This window comes from Lissotriton vulgaris, chromosome 3_2 (assembly GCF_964263255.1).
Source record: "Lissotriton vulgaris chromosome 3_2, aLisVul1.2, whole genome shotgun sequence".
Lineage (NCBI taxonomy): Eukaryota > Metazoa > Chordata > Amphibia > Caudata > Salamandridae > Lissotriton > Lissotriton vulgaris.
Genome location: NC_141690.1, coordinates 102,055,879 through 102,075,078, shown reverse-complemented (window position 1 = coordinate 102,075,078; position 19,200 = coordinate 102,055,879). Strand labels below are relative to the sequence as shown.

Here is a 19,200-nt window from a genome sequence, read left to right as displayed (position 1 = left end):
AAGCCTCTGCTTGTGCTCGCTCACATGAGAACCATCTACCTTTCACTTCTCTTGCTTTACTCTGAGGGTCTGTCTGCACAGCGTGATCAAGGTAAAAAAACAATGTGCTCCGTTAAGCTGCTTTTGGTCAGTCCCAAGCATGTTAGACATAACACTACCACAGCTGCACTACTGAAAATCGACTGCTTTTAATATGGCATAGGATGCAGATTTGGCATTGGATCTAAGAAAGGAGGGTCTCCAGTTATTGGTTACAATAAGAATGTCAGGAGAGATTTTAAAGCCTAGTGTTAAACAACATCAGTTCATTTAAACCACTTTCCACATGGAACCATATTTAACATTTGTATCTGGTGGTTTTGACAGGCGGTTATTAACCAGATTTAGGCTGGACAATGTCCACAGACTTGTGACCTTTCCTAGAAGGAATGGCTGGTCACGAAAATTGCGATTATGTCCGTGCGATAATTATTCTAAACAGTCCAGTATTCATTTTGTTGTATTTTGTACATTTTATACAGTGTTAAGGAAAGCATGGATTCTTACACTTTTCAAACATCAGGAGCTGAGGCAATGCCGACCAGCATTAATTAAAGTTCAGTCCTTGGAGAATGAACATATAGTGTTGCAAAGATTCTGCATATACATATACAGAACTACACGCAAGAAACCAGGACCTTGGTGTATAGTGTTCCAACAACCCACCTTAGTGCCCGGAACCTCTATCTGACTAGCTATAGTGTCTCATGTGTTCTCTGTACTACAGCGAAGTCCCCAATGATTAGACATCCTAGAACATGTAACTCAGACTCTCTCAGTAATCGCGGGAGCATGAACACTCATTCGCCAACTTACTCATACTTGTCCACAATGTAAGTAATCAGAGACACAGTATAGTTGAAAATGTTTATTTTAACTAATGTTCTCTGTAATGCAGTACACTGCCAATACTAGCAGCCAAATGCATAAACTCAATATAGTAAGCATTGTTACAATTCCATAAAATATGAACGGGATATAATTTTAGAAAGCTAGTGGAAAAAAGGCCTAATGTGCCTTGCCACCCTCCCCGTGTTAGAAACTAGTTGATTATAACTATAGAAGACCTCTGGGCTTTGTCAGGGGAACCCCATACCTCCAGGTTTATATGCAAAAGCTTTACATCTCCGGACAAGCACAACTCTTCTCTTCGGAAAGTTTTCTCAGACATCATTGCCCTATTGAACCATTTAGCGAGTGGAGTACACAAGGTGTCCCTAGCAAAATTGCAATTTTGTTAACAAGAAGTGCAATACCTTGGACATAAAATTGAAAAGGGAGTCAGAAAAATAACCCTGGAAAGAATCTGTATAATAAAACTGATGAAACCACCCAAAACACAGAAAGAAGTACAAATGTTTTTTGGAATGGTTTGATATTGTCGCCAGTGGATGGGTGGTTTTTCAATGATTGCTAAACCTTTACAGAAATTGACCCGAAAGGATGTAAAAGATTTGATTGTTTTGGATGAGGAGGGTATGAATGCTTTCATACAATTGAGAAACAGTCTCTGTAGAGCACCTGCACTGGGAATGCCAGACTATGCTAAAGAATTTGCGTCGTACTGCTGTAAGAGAGATTGGTGTGCACTCTCAGTACTAACCCAGAAACATGCAATGGCTTGACGTCCAGTAGCATATTTTTCGGCTACTCTGGATATGGTAGCAACAGCATTACCTGGATGTTTGAAAGCAGTAACAGCTACATGCATGAATCTCGAACAGTGTGAATCGATTGTAATGGGTTACCCAGTTCAGGTGTACATGCCATATTCTGTTGAGATTCTTTTGACACAAACCAGAACTCAGTACCTCACTTCTAGTCGGCTGACTAAATATGAGAGAGTGATTCTAGGTGCTGAAAATGTGACTGTGATCATGTGTACAGTAAATCAAGCAACTCTGTTGCCAAATTCTCATTGTGAGGCAGTACAGGAGAAAGCAGACCTTGATTGTCTGGATATGACTGAGTTGTACACTAAGCCTAGGCCAGGCATTGAGGAAAGTCCTCTGGAGGATTCTGATTGTGAGTTGTTTGTGTATGGGTCGGGCTTGAGGAATGGAAGAGGAGAACTAAGCACTGCCTATGCTGTTTTCACCTTAGAAGGAGTCATTGGTGCATCCTGTCTGAAAGGAGTAAACTCCGCCCACATAGCTGAGCAGACAGCTCTGATTAGAGCTTGTAAAAAGGCCAAGGGTCTAAAAGTAACCATTTATACAGACAGCTGGTATGGATATTGCGCTTGATTTTATCGAGCTTCCCCCTTGCAATGGACTAAAGTATGTTTTAGTCATTGTTTGTTTATTCTCACATTGGGTGGAAGCCTACCCCACTGTGGCCAAACTGCATTTGAGAGAACTAATACCAGGATTTGGAATTCCAGTCACTTTAGACAGATAGAGGAACCCATTTTAAAAATGAGGTAATAAAACTGATTTGTGAAGAATTAAAAAAAGAACAGAAGCTGCATTGTGCCTATCACCCGGAAGCGTCTGGAGTGGTCGAGCAAATTAATAGCACTATAAAATCCAGGTTAGGGAAAGTGTGTGCATCCACATCACTGAAATGGCCTGACGCTTTACCCATTGTGCTGATGAATCTAAGAAGCATTCCTGACAAAAAGACTGGACTGAGTCCCCATGAAATCCTAATGGGAACAGCCATGAGACAGGCATATGTACCAGCGAAAAAACTGATAAATATATCTGATGATCTGGTGCTTGACTATTGCAGAGGATCGGCTGAACTGGTACCTTCTGTGTCTCACCAGGTCGGAGAGGACGCCACAGCAATACATCAGAATCAAGCTCACGATCTGAGTCCTGGCGAGTGGGTCTACGCCAAACATGTAAGAAAAACGTGTTCAGACCCTAGGTGGAACGGACCTTATGAAATTATCCTGGTGACGACCACAGCAGTGAAGTGTGCTGGCTTGCCCAACTGGATTCACACGAGTCATACCAAAAGAACCATAGATCCACCTGAAAGACCGAGAGGGCCACTACAGAACAACCAGAATCAAACGTCAGTGGCTGAAGTTTGTGAAGCTGATGAATCTAGAGTTACAGATTCTAACAAACCAAAGGATGGTGAACAGCAAGCACAAGTCGAGCAGGGTAGACAGAAAATTCTGGGGTTGAAAAGACTGTCTTAGAACCAGAAGAAAGTTAGTTCACTGATGAGTCAGAAGAAAGCGAATCTCCAGTTGAATCTGAAACTGGTGAAAATATAACTGAACAAGAAGAAAGTGAACTTACAGCCGAACCTGAAACAGGTGAAAATATACCTGAGCCAGAGAAAAGTGAACTTTCATCCGAAACATGTGAAAATATACTTGAGCCTGAAAAAAGTGAATTTACAGTTGATAGGGAAATATAGAATAAACAGAAGAACAAGAAAAAACAAAAGAACAAGAAGAAACCCAGTCAGAAGAAAGGGCAAGCAAAAGAACTTGTGAACCAGATGAAGAAGATGCAAGCGTAGTCCAAGCAAAGAAACCAAGAAAAGGTGATAATAGGCCAAACGTGTGAAAAGACTAAAATACACTAGAAGACTAAGAAAAAGACCTGAACAAAGTAATGAGATCTCCAGTTAAACAAGTCAAGAAAGGTCAAGAAAAGGACTAGTACGAAAAATACAAAGAGTAAGAATTCCACTTAGAAAATACAGCTCACCTGAATGGACTTACGTAATTTTGGAAGGAATTAAAGATTTAAATCCAAGTGAAGAAAAAGATTAAACTGATACAAAGCAAGGTGATGAAAGTAAACTAAGGCCTCCTTAAAAAGAACTGCAACAAAGTAAGGTGCAACATTGGTGATTCAAATGAACTAAAATTACAAAAGCAGAACAAAGAAGACAATAAAAATAAAAGAAAGGGGTGTAAAAGAAGAAAGCCTTGAAGTGTAGGATTACACTACTATTGTCCATTTCTTTTTTTTTATTAGTCAGAAGTATAGAGATAGATTTTTTTATTTTATTTATTATATAGAAAGAAAATGGCAGAAGCAGAAGTGACTGAACTTCCAAAACTTAGTTTAAAACGTCGGTGTATTAAAGCTTGCTTATGCTTATGTCTTAATACTAACACTTATGTGGATGTTATTAACTGTTGTACCTATTCTAATGGTGACAAATAAAAGAAACAATACTTATGATGTAACAAGTGAAAGGATGAATGATGTCACTAATCAAATCGCAGATACTAAAATAGAACCTATTGATGGAAGCATACTCCATCAGGACAAATCAATTAATGATTTCTCTTTAAATGTTTGCACTAAGTTATTGTATGACTATGTGGAAACAATGAATGTGAGTGACTGTTATGTGTGCATGCAGTTACCTTCATCTGTCTCTGAAGGGGTGACTTATCACCACCTTCCATTAACATATGGTGTGTCTTGTAGTATACTTACCAGCTTATTCTATGCAACAGGGTAACTCGAGTACACTATTCTAATATAGACTTAGTATTTTCAGAAATTCCTGTCATTAAAGAATTGAACAAGGTGTTGAGTGCTAAGAATGCACAATATATGGGAGAGTTCTTCCATATTACTAAAACTTTAGACATAGAATATGCTAACAAGAATAACTTGACTTGTAGTTTAAGGATTGAAGAGAAGGTATTTCTAGAGATGGTAAAAATCAGATGAGAAAACTTTCAAAAGAAAGCTTCTGAACAAAAGTCCCGAATACCTCCATGGGATTTTAGAGAAGAAAATTATGAAAAGGGCGAAGGCTATGCTGCAATGGCAATGGACTGGTCACAGAAAGGAAAGATTTGTCTGTTTAGAACTAAAACTATTATAATAATGGGGTAACCCTAAAGGTACTGGACCTGGGTAATTACTAATATAAACAAACAATGGTCCGAGACCCAAATTCTTGAAAGCGAAAAATCAAAGTTTAAACAGTTCACGGTGTGTATTAAATTCACAGACCTAAACACAATTAATGAAAGACAGAAGAATAGGCAACAGCAACAACCTCAGACTCTTTTATAGCATTTAATCCATTCTCTGAATCAAAATTCAATCTAAACTTTTTTGTACATTTTATATACAATGCCCCGTATCAAGAGCGTGCAGTAAAGAAAAAGAAGGTGTCAAAAGGGCGTGATCGTGAAAAGGTGAAAAGGAAAAGAAATCACACAGAGTATACAAAAATTATTCTGTATTATTCAAGGAAAAACCAGTCAACAAAGAACTGGAACAATAAATCCTGGCCACTTAGGTAAATCAATGTACAGTCCTTAAGGTTATTCAAGAGACATAAGATGTTTGAATGTCTGCACTAGGGGGGAATTAACATTAGTGGTCCAGGTATTTTTAGATGTCGACGTTTCGACTCGTCTTGCGGCCTTCCGGTTGATTATGCCTGGGCCATGCGAGTCTTCCTCAGGACAGGTACAACGGGGCAAGGGGTCTGGCAGATGACCCTATAGAAAATACAAATAACCATGAGGGTTGGGGCTGTTGCCTATTTAGTTTAAAACTGTGGGAAGGGTTCCAAAATTGCTTACCCTTCACAGGACGGAGTAGGCGTAATGTCTTCCAAGGTAACTTGGTCCATATAAATCGAATGGGGGTATTGTACAGGTCCTCTGAAAAAATCAATGAGGGACCTGTATATTACAATAATGTATACTTTGTAAAATTCATACCAGAATAGAGAGTATAAAATTATTACCTTTTTCTGTACGTAGGGGGTTCCTATCATAATACTGAGACCATATATCAATATATGTCTCTTCAATCACAATCCATTGCTCATTGTGCTGCTTGAAGAAGTCATCACATTTTTAATTTAGCCTGGAAAATCAAGGACCAAACTTATGGTAAGTATCAGCACAATAGTGTACCATAAGTGCTTAGACTGATGGCCAAGAAAGAGAAACAGAGGGCCATTTACCTGAATTAAGCTGACTGTGAGCGCTTCAAGTAAAAGGTAAATTCCCTCGCCGATTGGAACCCTGAACCGGCAGCTACAAACAAAGAAACGAGGATAAGTCTCCTTATCTAGGTCATTCCGCGTGAGTATTCACAGCGTTTACATGTTTACTCACATTTGCAGGATAGGCAGGGTGCTTCCAAGTAAACACGCGTCAGTTGTAAAACCCCTGGACAGAGTAGTCCGACACCTAGTGTGGCGACTCTGTTGTAGCGCGTTCAGGGAGTAGAACGCGATGACGGACTCCCCCGTGTCCAAACACTTCCGGGTGGGAGAGGGCGAGAAGGACCCTTCGCCTGTGTCAGTTTTTCAATTGAATGACTTCAGAGGACATTAAATTGGAGGAGGGCAACCAAGTCCCTTTTAATATTAAGCGCTGCGGATCCTAATTCGACCAATTACAAAAATATGTCGTTCCAAACGTTAGGGCGATACATGTTTGGAATTGTTTATAATTAACGTATTGACACGCTTAGAACGTTCACCATCGGTGTGATACATATAGGCCAGTTCTAAGTGCATTGGTCATAAGAAAATCAGATTAAAGGTAAAGGACCATGGCGGCCATTTTGAGTTGGGGAGACAGAGATCGAACCCCATTGGTCATCATGATACACAAGTTAAAAACCATATTTACAAGTGAAATAATGGACAAATGACAAACATTATTTACAAATTACACACAAACAGCGCATAGTAGACATATTAATAGTTATTCACACTGAATATACAAGATCTGAATGTCATAACTGATTTAACCCTTAGAGCAAAGGGGGGGAAAGTAAATGGTTAGAGGATTCCCACTTGTCTATTAATCTCCTCCAATTCATTTAACCCTTTATGTGCCGTGTCAAGGAGATGTATCCAACGGCATTCTCTCCTGCTTAGGATACTCTGTACATCACCTCCTCGTGGGTTAGCTTGTACCTTTTCCACAACCCACCATTTGATGCTCTCCGGGGGATGTGAAAAGGTGGTAAAATGCTGTACAAGTGGAGCCCCTGTTGTTTTGCATCGTATCCGGCTGACATGCTGGAGGATCCTACACTTCACTCTTTGGATGGTTTGACCCACATACATAACACCACAGGGGCAAAGGATGGCATAAATCACCCCTGTGGTGTTACAGTTACTGTGGACTTTTAATGTATGTGTTTGGTCATTATGGGTAAAAGTGGTACATTCCACAGACATGGGGCAGGCTTTACAATTCCCACATTTCTTATGCCCAATTACCGGTGGTAAACCCCATAGTGTGGTTTGAGAAGGGGCTGAGGGTGTTGGAAGGAGTGATTTAACAAGATGATCCCTAATGCTTTTCCCTTTTCTAAAAGCATGTAAGGGGGTCGAGAGTCCCCCCACTTCATCCTGTACCAAATGCCAATGTCGGTTGATGGCTTTTTTTATCTGGTTGCTTTTTGAGTTGTACGTAGTCACACAGACTAGCCTTTCCTCATTCTTATCCTTCTCTTGTATCATAAGCAATTGGTCCCTGTGATTATGCCAAGCTCGTTTTCGTGCCCTCTTGAGTAGGCGGATGGGATAGCCTCTCTCACTGAGTCTGGCAATCAAGAGAGAAGACTCGTCGAAGAAATCTTCCTTCTTGGTACAATTCCTTCGGAGCCTCAGGAACTGACCAAAGGGGAGGTTGTCCCTGAGGTTCCGAGGGTGGTGACTTGAGTACCTAAGTAGTGTGTTACGTTCACTGCTCTTCCTAAAAAGGGTAGTGTACAGGTGTCCTTGTTCTGATTTTATTTGTATGTCCAGAAAGCTAATCATGTATTGGTCACATTCTAGGGTAAATTGAATGTCCGCCAGTTGTTGGTTGAGCCAGTCATGGAAATCAGTCAACGATGATTTACAACCGTTCCAGATAAGGAGGATATCATCGATGTACCTGGCCCAAAGTTGGATTCGGTCTCGAAAGGTTTTTTTTTGATTTAACACAAACGTCTGTTCATACTCATTCATAAAAATGATAGCTAGGTTAGGGGCAAAGCTTGCCCCCATAGCCACGCCCTTCGTTTGTATATAAAATTTGCCCTGGGCCAGGTACATCGATGATGTCCTCCTTATCTGGAACGGTTGTAAATCATCGTTGACTGATTTCCATGACTGGCTCAACCAACAACTGGCGGACATTCAATTTACCCTAGAATGTGACCAATACATGATTAGCTTTCTGGACATACAAATAAAATCAGAACAAGGACACCTGTACACTACCCTTTTTAGGAAGAGCAGTGAACGTAACACACTACTTAGGTACTCAAGTCACCACCCTCGGAACCTCAGGGACAACCTCCCCTTTGGTCAGTTCCTGAGGCTCCGAAGGAATTGTACCAAGAAGGAAGATTTCTTCGACGAGTCTTCTCTCTTGATTGCCAGACTCAGTGAGAGAGGCTATCCCATCCGCCTACTCAAGAGGGCACGAAAACGAGCTTGGCATAATCACAGGGACCAATTGCTTATGATACAAGAGAAGGATAAGAATGAGGAAAGGCTAGTCTGTGTGACTACGTACAACTCAAAAAGCAACCAGATAAAAAAAGCCATCAACCGACATTGGCATTTGGTACAGGATGAAGTGGGGGGACTCTCGACCCCCTTACATGCTTTTAGAAAAGGGAAAAGCATTAGGGATCATCTTGTTAAATCACTCCTTCTAACACCCTCAGCCCCTTCTCAAACCACACTATGGGGTTTACCACCGGTAATTGGGCATAAGAAATGTGGGAATTGTAAAGCCTGCCCCATGTCTGTGGAATGTACCACTTTTACCCATAATGACCAAACACATACATTAAAAGTCCACAGTAACTGTAACACCACAGGGGTGATTTATGCCATCCTTTGCCCCTGTGGTTTTATGTATGTGGGTCAACCATCCAAAGAGTGAAGTGTAGGATCCTCCAGCATGTCAGCCGAATACGATGCAAAACAACAGGGGCTCCACTTGTACAGCATTTTACCACCTTTTCACATCCCCCGGAGAGCATCAAATGGTGGGTTGTGGAAAAGGTACAAGCTAACCCACGAGGAGGTGATGTACAGAGTATCCTAAGCAGGAGAGAATGCCGTTGGATACATCTCCTTGACACGGCACATAAAGGGTTAAATGAATTGGAGGAGATTAATAGACAAGTGGGAATCCTCTAACCATTTACTTTCCCCCCCTTTGCTCTAAGTGTTAAATCAGTTATGACATTCAGATCTTGTATATTCAGTGTGAATAACTATTAATATGTCTACTATGTGCTGTTTGTGTGTAATTTGTAAATAATGTTTGTCATTTGTCCATTATTTCACTTGTAAATATGGTTTTTAACTTGTGTATCATGATGACCAATGGGGTTCGATCTCTGTCTCCCCAACTCAAAATGGCCGCCATGGTCCTTTACCTTTAATCTGATTTTCTTATGACCAATGCACTTAGAACTGGCCTATATGTATCACACCGATGGTGAACGTTCTAAGCGTGTCAATACGTTAATTATAAACAATTCCAAACATGTATCGCCCTAACGTTTGGAACGACATATTTTTGTAATTGGTCGAATTAGGATCCGCAGCGCTTAATATTAAAAGGGACTTGGTTGCCCTCCTCCAATTTAATGTCCTCTGAAGTCATTCAATTGAAAAACTGACACAGGCGAAGGGTCCTTCTCGCCCTCTCCCACCCGGAAGTGTTTGGACACGGGGGAGTCCGTCATCGCGTTCTACTCCCTGAACGCGCTACAACAGAGTCGCCACACTAGGTGTCGGACTACTCTGTCCAGGGGTTTTACAACTGACGCGTGTTTACTTGGAAGCACCCTGCCTATCCTGCAAATGTGAGTAAACATGTAAACGCTGTGAATACTCACGCGGAATGACCTAGATAAGGAGACTTATCCTCGTTTCTTTGTTTGTAGCTGCCGGTTCAGGGTTCCAATCGGCGAGGGAATTTACCTTTTACTTGAAGCGCTCACAGTCAGCTTAATTCAGGTAAATGGCCCTCTGTTTCTCTTTCTTGGCCATCAGTCTAAGCACTTATGGTACACTATTGTGCTGATACTTACCATAAGTTTGGTCCTTGATTTTCCAGGCTAAATTAAAAATGTGATGACTTCTTCAAGCAGCACAATGAGCAATGGATTGTGATTGAAGAGACATATATTGATATATGGTCTCAGTATTATGATAGGAACCCCCTACGTACAGAAAAAGGTAATAATTTTATACTCTCTATTCTGGTATGAATTTTACAAAGTATACATTATTGTAATATACAGGTCCCTCATTGATTTTTTCAGAGGACCTGTACAATACCCCCATTCGATTTATATGGACCAAGTTACCTTGGAAGACATTACGCCTACTCCGTCCTGTGAAGGGTAAGCAATTTTGGAACCCTTCCCACAGTTTTAAACTAAATAGGCAACAGCCCCAACCCTCATGGTTATTTGTATTTTCTATAGGGTCATCTGCCAGACCCCTTGCCCCGTTGTACCTGTCCTGAGGAAGACTCGCATGGCCCAGGCATAATCAACCGGAAGGCCGCAAGACGAGTCGAAACGTCGACATCTAAAAATACCTGGACCACTAATGTTAATTCCCCCCTAGTGCAGACATTCAAACATCTTATGTCTCTTGAATAACCTTAAGGACTGTACATTGATTTACCTAAGTGGCCAGGATTTATTGTTCCAGTTCTTTGTTGACTGGTTTTTCCTTGAATAATACAGAATAATTTTTGTATACTCTGTGTGATTTCTTTTCCTTTTCACCTTTTCACGATCACGCCCTTTTGACACCTTCTTTTTCTTTACTGCACGCTCTTGATACGGGGCATTGTATATAAAATGTACAAAAAAGTTTAGATTGAATTTTGATTCAGAGAATGGATTAAATGCTATAAAAGAGTCTGAGGTTGTTGCTGTTGCCTATTCTTCTGTCTTTCATTAATTGTGTTTAGGTCTGTGAATTTAATACACACCGTGAACTGTTTAAACTTTGATTTTTCGCTTTCAAGAATTTGGGTCTCGGACCATTGTTTGTTTATATTAGAACTAAAACTAGCTATAATAACTACTTTATAGGTTCTAGTGAATGTGAACATACTTTCCAAATTACTGGAGGTTGGGGTTTGAAAGGTGGGAAGGATCCTGTTTTTCCTGGCATTTACTATGTGTGTGGCAAGAAAGCATAATATAGGTTGCCTGCACACTGGTATGGAAGTTGCTATTTTGCTATTGTCTTTCCTAGGGTCTAAGATATAGACCGAAGTAAACACAAACTGAATGAAGTAGAGCAAGGACTAACACGTAACAAAAGAGCAAGTTTTTCAGAAATAGTAGGTGATATTTTTGGTGCACTTATACTCTCAGTCGGAGTCGTTCTGAATTCACACAATTTTCTAAAATTGTCCTCAGTGGTTGACCGGTTATCTACAGATACTGCTGGTGGGTTCCTGATGATTGACACAGAAATGGTTGCAATTAGATCAATGGTTTTGCAAAATCGATGTGCACTTGATATATTATTGGTAAAAGAGCGTGGAGTCTGTGGAATGTTAAAAGTCCAACATTGTTGCACTTATATTCCTGACAAAAGTAAAGGAATAGAGGGATATATAAAGAATATTACAGATTTACATACAGACTTGACCCAACTGGAGGTTGACGGTGTATGGGAGAAACCTTTGAAGGGTTTCTCCTCTGTGAGTAAATAGATTTCTAAATTTGGAATTAGTTTATTAGGCAAAATAGTAATTCCAATTGTCTCTGTAGCTATAGTAGCATTAATGATAATAACAAAATATAAATGTTGTAAGTACAAGGGTAGAAAAAGAGAAGTGAAAGAATCAAGGAATAAACGAAGATCCAGAAAAAGAAATAGAGAAGAGATCGAGTTAGAGGAAATGAAGGATGAATATTATGATTTAATTTAAATATTTAAATGAGGGTACCATAAAAAGAAGAAAGAATACCAAGTTTAAAACATAAAAAAAATTGGAATGAAAGATGGCACTCGGTATGGTCGGTATTTTGTGATGGCTTTCAAAAGCCATCAGAGGGGGGAATTGATGGAGCAGGGTTTCACAAAATTGAAAGCTGCTCGGATCATGTATCCCCATAATACATACTAACAGTAAGTAGATGTAGAAAATCTAACACGCACCCACATAAACACAGGGAAATTGCTTTGCGTATGCTTTTAAACTAACCCGTAATCACATTGTGTTGTAATAACTATTGTGTTTTTGAAGAAAACGAAGAAATTGCATAAGTAGGCTGCAAGTGTTGCATGTCACATTTTACTTCTAAATTAAGGCTTTAATTTTATTAATGCCGCTTGCTTGTATTTTGCTAATGCTAGGTAACAATAACGGGAATTAGTGGATGGTGGAAACAGTGTTGGTTTCATTACCACATAATTAATAAATGTTAATTTCTATCCACTTTAGTGTGCTAAGTGAAGACTCCATTTTATTTTAACTTGGCCGAAGTGGGTGGGGGGATTGCTAGGAGCGAGTTCATTCTGTCATGAGGAGAGAAGGCTGCTCTGTACGCTGAAGATGACATGAAGGAGTAAAGGCCAGTGTGTACATCGCCCGCCAACTACTGTACATGAGCGTGGGACCGGAGATGTCCTCAGCAAAAGAACTGTGTTTTAATAATAAAGAAATATACATTTGCAACTAATGTGTGAACATGTGAATAAAGTTGAGATCCAGACCCTGGGAACATTTGTACACAAAAAAGTGATGAAGGAAATGTATAGTCATGGTGGTGTGACAGGACCACCTCCCCTGCCCACCAATCACAGTGCAAGTTGGAGCGTAAATGCAGCATTTTGAGGGATGGACATGTCAATTTAGACTATATATTTGGGAACTTTATGGGCGGGGGCTAGAGACGTAGGCTGCTGTTAGAGAAAGAGGAGAGGGAGCTACGCCACAGTTCATCGGTTTTCTGAGAGGCCTAGCTGTTCCCATCTTGTCCTGTACCTGTCCAGATTCTCCGCATTTCCTTGATTATCCTTTGGGAATATTGGTCATCCCTTGGGACCTGGGGTGGTCTTTCCCATTTCCCTTTCAGACCATTAGGTTTGTATGTAGCTTAGGTGTCTTTTAAAATTTCTTAGCATTAATGTATTTAACCTTTTGTCTCTCCACCTATCCACTCCATCAACAGTGAATGGTTATGTATTTTTCTAGATTAATCTATTGTCTCATCATCTATCCTTCCGTTAGGTATTATATTTGTTTGGCATAATCATTTTTGCTGAACCCTTATGTCTCTTACTCAATCCACTCCTTCATTGCATATTGTCATTGAATATTGAGGCTGTAATCAATGTATAAGAATGTCTTTTCATGAATTTGGTGTTTATGTAATTTTGACCTAATGCATTATGAGCAATTTACTTTGACATTAAGATAAAACTCATTTATTAACCTTACCAAGAGTATGCAATTCATTAAGCAAATGTTTGGTAAGTCTAGTCTTTTATCATTACCATCAACTATTCAACTAATTGATCCATTGATCAAGTGGAGGAAGAGTTGATAAACAAATTAGTTAATTAAAGAATGTTTTAAATGACATAAACAAATACTCGAAACAAATTGACCCCGGCACAATCAGGGATTTCTGGGTTGAATGTGGATGAGCCATCAAAGTGATTTGTTGTGTATTGATATCGGATCAATGGGTATTATAGGCGCTGGATCACTTTCGTGCTGCAGGAGCAGGTAAGATTTAAACTAGGGCCTGTGTGCCCCGGGGGATTCGCTGCTGAAGGTGCTGCAGCACTATTGGCACTTTTAACTGAAATCCTGAAGAGGCAAAACAATTCTTGAGTGCAACCTAATAGTATGCATTCCCTGGATGTGGCCACCAGTTAATTGAGAATAACCCTTAACACATTATATGAAGGAGGTTGGGACAGGGATTTGCCTGACAACTACTACAACCCCAAACTCAAGGGGGATTATGTTGTTGCATGTGGATGTCTCATTACTTTGCATGTGTAGAGTTAGACATAAAATTCGATTTTTCTCATAAAAGCAAGCATTTGGATGGACATTGGCTTATTCTTCGCAATGTTTGCACTTTGAGTTATGAGTCATGTTCACTTGCCTGTATCTACATCCCCCCAAGGATTGACTGCTGGACCACAGCTACCACTGAGAGTTAATGCAGAAGGGTTACTTGGCCAGGGTTAGCAGGATCCATAAGAGGTCAGGGCCCGAGACATCAGGTTGGACCAAGTGGCCCCTGCATGCCCCTTGGCCCTCTGAAAGAAGTTCTGAGAAACTGAAAATGCAGTTTTATGGCCCAGTGTGTTCTTTAATGAGTTGAAACTGAAAATCAGAAACCCTAAGCATGTCTCATCTGCTGTAGTTAAAGTGCATTAACTATAAGATGCCTGTAATACAGCCGACAGGATATCTGCCATGTTTATGGGGCAGTTTCATGTACGCCAAACTCTAAATAAGGCGCTTTGTCTTTATATACTTCTCATGAACTATCTATTTATATGCGCCATATTATGTCTGTGGCGTTTCACTATGCAAACCAGTAAAATTCACAAAGGCAGACTTTTAATTGGTTAACATTGTTTCTTCATAACCCAACTTAGTTAGTGCCCTTTATACTAAAAAACGCCACTATTTTTACTAAAAGGAGTCACAGAGTCTATGCTTTTATTGTCTGGGTGTCAGTTTAGTGTATGTTCATTGTTAATTATTTTGTTTTATTTATCTCCATAGGGGGAACCTCGTGACATTATTGAAAATAACACCACCATTGTAAAACGAACTGGAATCACAGAACTAATCCTTCAATTAGATAGATTGTCTGCAAAGAAGCAGGAGAACTCCGTGTTGGAGGTACTGTATACCTTATTAAATATGGACTTCCGTGTGTGTGTGTGTGTGTGTGTGTGTGTGTGTGTGTGTGTATGTGTGCGTGTGTGCGTGTGCGGGTGTGTGTGTGTGTGTGTGTGTGTGTATATATATATATATATATATATATATACACACAAATGTAAAGAGTTGTACAGTATGTTTCATTGCATTCAGTATAAATTGAAGGCATTGTGATTTGACAGTCTCACTGTGTATTTGGTGGATTTAATCAATTAGATGGTAGAGGCATTTGTATTTTTTGATGTCATGAAACCCTACACCCTGAGCTCCAAATTAAATCATAGAATATGCTTTATTATTTTTTGTAAATAAATTGTGCTATGCTACTAACCTTTAAAATATAGAAATGCATAATTTTCTTACAGACGAAGATATATTTTAAAATAGCAATATTGTTTTGACTTGATTTTGCAAAATGTTGTATTGAAAATAAGTGTCTGGTATAACACTTAAGTTAACAGATTTGAAGTTAGCCTTATAATAATATTTTATTGCAAAGGCCTGTTAAATCTGTGGTCAGTGCAAATGGTCAGTGCAAATAGTTCGAGTTTTTTCTAAATGTCTCTATGATCTTTAGTGTGAATATAATGAAGAGAATTTGGGGTGTTGCAACTGGACCTGATCACCACATAGTAGAGAAATGGCCCGAGAAAATGTACGGTTGAACTTTGGAGCAGTTTGCATTGGTCATTTAGATCTGATCAGCACATAATGGAGGTTAGGCCCACTAAGAAAAATTTACAGGAGATGCTTGCAGCAGATTCTATGGCTTCGTGTTGGATTGAAAGGAGCTGTCTATGATGCAGTTTTCGTGTAACTGTGTAGGTGGAGTTATTTCTTCTGTGCCACTGATCCAAAGCACACACTAAAAAGAATTACTTGGAAAAGCAAAGTTTATATTTCTTTCATCAAGGGAATGGTGCAGCATGGGATAGATATTAGCCCAGGTTATTGAAAATCATTTCAAGTATCTAGTTAGCCAATATCATCAAATGACAAACTCCCTGAATACTACGTTTCTGATACAGACTTGTAACCATAGATTCCTCACCTTTTGAATATTCCCCACACATCAGACTGGATCCAGAAACTTTTCAGTAGTACCTGTGCACACCAGAAGGCAGTGTTGTGCGGCTCAACACTGGCGGTAGTTGCGCTTTGTAAAACACATGCGGAGCCTATATAGGCATCAATCCTGCCAGTTAACATCAGTTACTTTTCTCACCTCCTGACACGGATCCAGATCTTCTGATCTTCTCTCAGAGACTTGATTTTGATGAATCTTAAGGCCATCCTGGACGGTGAGGTGAAAATGTATGGGCCCGATTCACAGAACTAACTTAACACAAAATCCTAAACTTACTACTATTTTGGTATTCACAAAAGGCACTTACTCATTTTGGTATTCACAGAAGGCACTTACTGATTTTGGTATTCACAGAAGGCACTTACTCATTGATAAGTAAGTGCCTTCTGTGAATACCAAAATGAGTAAGTGCACTTACTCATTTTGTTATTCACAGAAGGCACTTACTCATTAATGATTCAGGAGTCAGTTAACTTTGGAGCGGATCCCTCAACTGGTTCCGGCACAATACAAGTTTCTAGAGCTAGCTGCCATCCTACAATAGATTTAAGGGTTCTGCAAAGCAATGCTCCAGCTATTTAGCTCTTTACAAGCTCCCTCTGGTGCTCCTTTGTGTCCCAAGGCGAACAACTCGATAAGGGGTTCTGCCCAAATCACCCTCCTATACATGAGCAAGGGACATCAAAGATGTATATCAAAAACAAAGAAGTACAGAGGGATCAATTCAACATTTATTTTCATACAAAGTACAACTAATTACCCTGATGTTCTCAATATTATTTACATATCCTGTATATCCATAGGTAAAAAAAATGCATATACGTGTCAAAGGACGGGGTAGGGCACAAATAAACATAAATGAATATATACACTTCATAAATGTGAAACCAAAACAATACACTTTTAATCACATTTAAATCACATTCATATATATTACAATACATTATATACACAACATTTACAACATATATAATACATACATAAATCAAATAATATATACAAAAGGAAAATACCCTTAATAGGAATAGAACTATCACAGTGTACACTTCTAACTAAAAGTAGTACACTCAGAGGAAATCCTAATTGCGCCAGAGGTGAAACACCCCTCAATAATTATTTTGTAGGTGCTATAGTCTTTTTAAACCAACTCTACACTAAAGGGACTCCTCATCAACGTGTCAACGCATTGGCGTTTCAGCCAGTCATTTCTATGGGCTTCATACAAGGGTATAATATCACTTCAATAAGAGCGAAGTAAACACTCTCCACTCCCTGAAATACAGGGAAAGTCAGCACAACCACTCAGTCCGTTGGCTCACTAAGCGTCTGGAGGTATACAGTCCTTTGGTGCACACTAGATCGCCCACGCGTCACTCCTCAATTTACAAAAATTAGCTGCTCTGCTTCTCCTGTCAAAGGAGATCCCCGTCACATGCCACAATTCCTTAATTAAACGGTCGCCACCCGTCCACACACTCCTCAAGGGGCGGAGAGGCCCTCCACAAAGAGTATCCTCAATGGTTTCGCCCTCAGTACCGGATGAGCCCACCAAGTCTGTCCTGATGCCTCTGGCCTTAGTCCGAACGCTGCTTCCAGAGATCCACACCGGTCCCAAGCCTTCAAAGCCAATAATAAATCTATCAACATCAGACGGAGAGCATCCAGTTCTACTGACTGACTCAGAGACTCAGCCGGTCCAACCTCATCGTCAGCAGTTGGGACGCTGCTGCCTCCATTTCCTCCTCCACCTTCACAAGGACAACAACATAAGATACATTTTCTATTTCGTACAAACTCTGATAATGATTATGATGTGGGTGATGAGTTTGCCCAGCCCTTTCACAAAAATTAGTTGGTAGGATGACTTACAGGGGGCTCCTCTTGCCTCCTGGACCAGCTATAGATGAATCCGCTTACTATGCCATGGTAACACATAGGGAAGCTAAAGTCCTTGAGTTCAAGTTCTTGATGTTAGAGGTCAAGACTAACGTACTGGCAGAATTTCTACAGCAGGAGCAAACATCTTCAGCATCTCTCCTGCCATTTAACAAGGCTCCAATTCCAATTTCTTTATTGTTTGATTAATTAAAATCTTACAATGAAACAATATTCATATAATAATCCAATATAAACAGTTAAAACAACAAATATAAATAATGCAATGTTTTTAAACTGAGTTACATTTGATAAAATTCATTACGTATTGTATTTTAAAATATGGTGGTTATAGTTTTTAAATTGTGCTCCTCTAATTTTGTTCCTACTTTCAATAATATTTTTACAAATGTAGAGTTCATGAGTATATCATCAGATATGTCCTTACTCCTCGGTCATTCAATAGTCTCTTAAGTATGGTTTTTCTTTTGTTTTCCTATTCCAGACAGAGACACAGTAGGTGCATAATGTTCTCCTCCCTAGATTTCCATAGCCTACAATGACGACGAGTCCGATCCGGTAAAAAAATCCGTTGTACGACCCGTATTCGTAGCCTTCTCCGTACGATTCATAAAAGACCGTCCGAACTGCGAAGTACGATCCGTATCCCGAAAATACGTCCAAATACAAGCGACCCGTACGAACCATAACCGAAGAGACATACGAAATGGCGTCGGATTTCTAACCGTACGATTTGTAAACATGCCTTACGACCAAACTAGTACGATCCTGAACGGTGAACCAGTACGTGATTTGTACGGGCAAACGTAGTCGCGCTTGACGCCTGATACGTACTGAAAACATTGCGAAATAAGCGAGCCGCACCAATATTTACGAACCGCACACCCCTCAATAAAGCCTACGCGAACCCCCACACCCACAACGGCCCGTAGGAGCGAGCCGTACCAACACATACGAACCGCACACCCCTCAATAAAGCCTACGCGAACCACCACACCCACAACGGCCCGTAGGAGCGAGCCGTACCAACACATACGAACCGCACACCCCTCAATAAGGCCTGCGCGAACCCCCACACCCACAATGGCCCGTAGGAGCGACCCGTACCAAGACATACGAACCGCACACCCCTCAATAAAGCCTACGCGAACCCCCACACCCACAACGGCCCGTAGGAGCGAGCCCTACCAAGACAAACGAACCGCACACCCCTCAATAAGGCCTACGCAAACCCCCACACCCACAACGGGCCGTAGGAGCGAGCCGTACCAACACATACGAACCGCACACCCCTCAATAAAGCCTA

The 19,200-nt window shown here is 40.3% G+C and overlaps 1 protein-coding gene across 2 annotated transcripts in view; it reads left to right on the top strand.

Annotated features, from left to right (window-relative positions):
* LOC147725374 (uncharacterized) overlaps window positions 1-19,200 on the top strand; it is a 2,508,159-nt gene that overhangs the window by 1,355,362 nt on the left and 1,133,597 nt on the right. For both annotated transcript variants that reach the window (XM_086964051.1, XM_086964052.1), the window contains exon 14: window positions 14,753-14,872. In XM_086964051.1, the coding sequence (XP_086820177.1) occupies window positions 14,753-14,872 (120 nt within the window). The remainder of the gene's footprint in view (window positions 1-14,752; window positions 14,873-19,200) is intronic.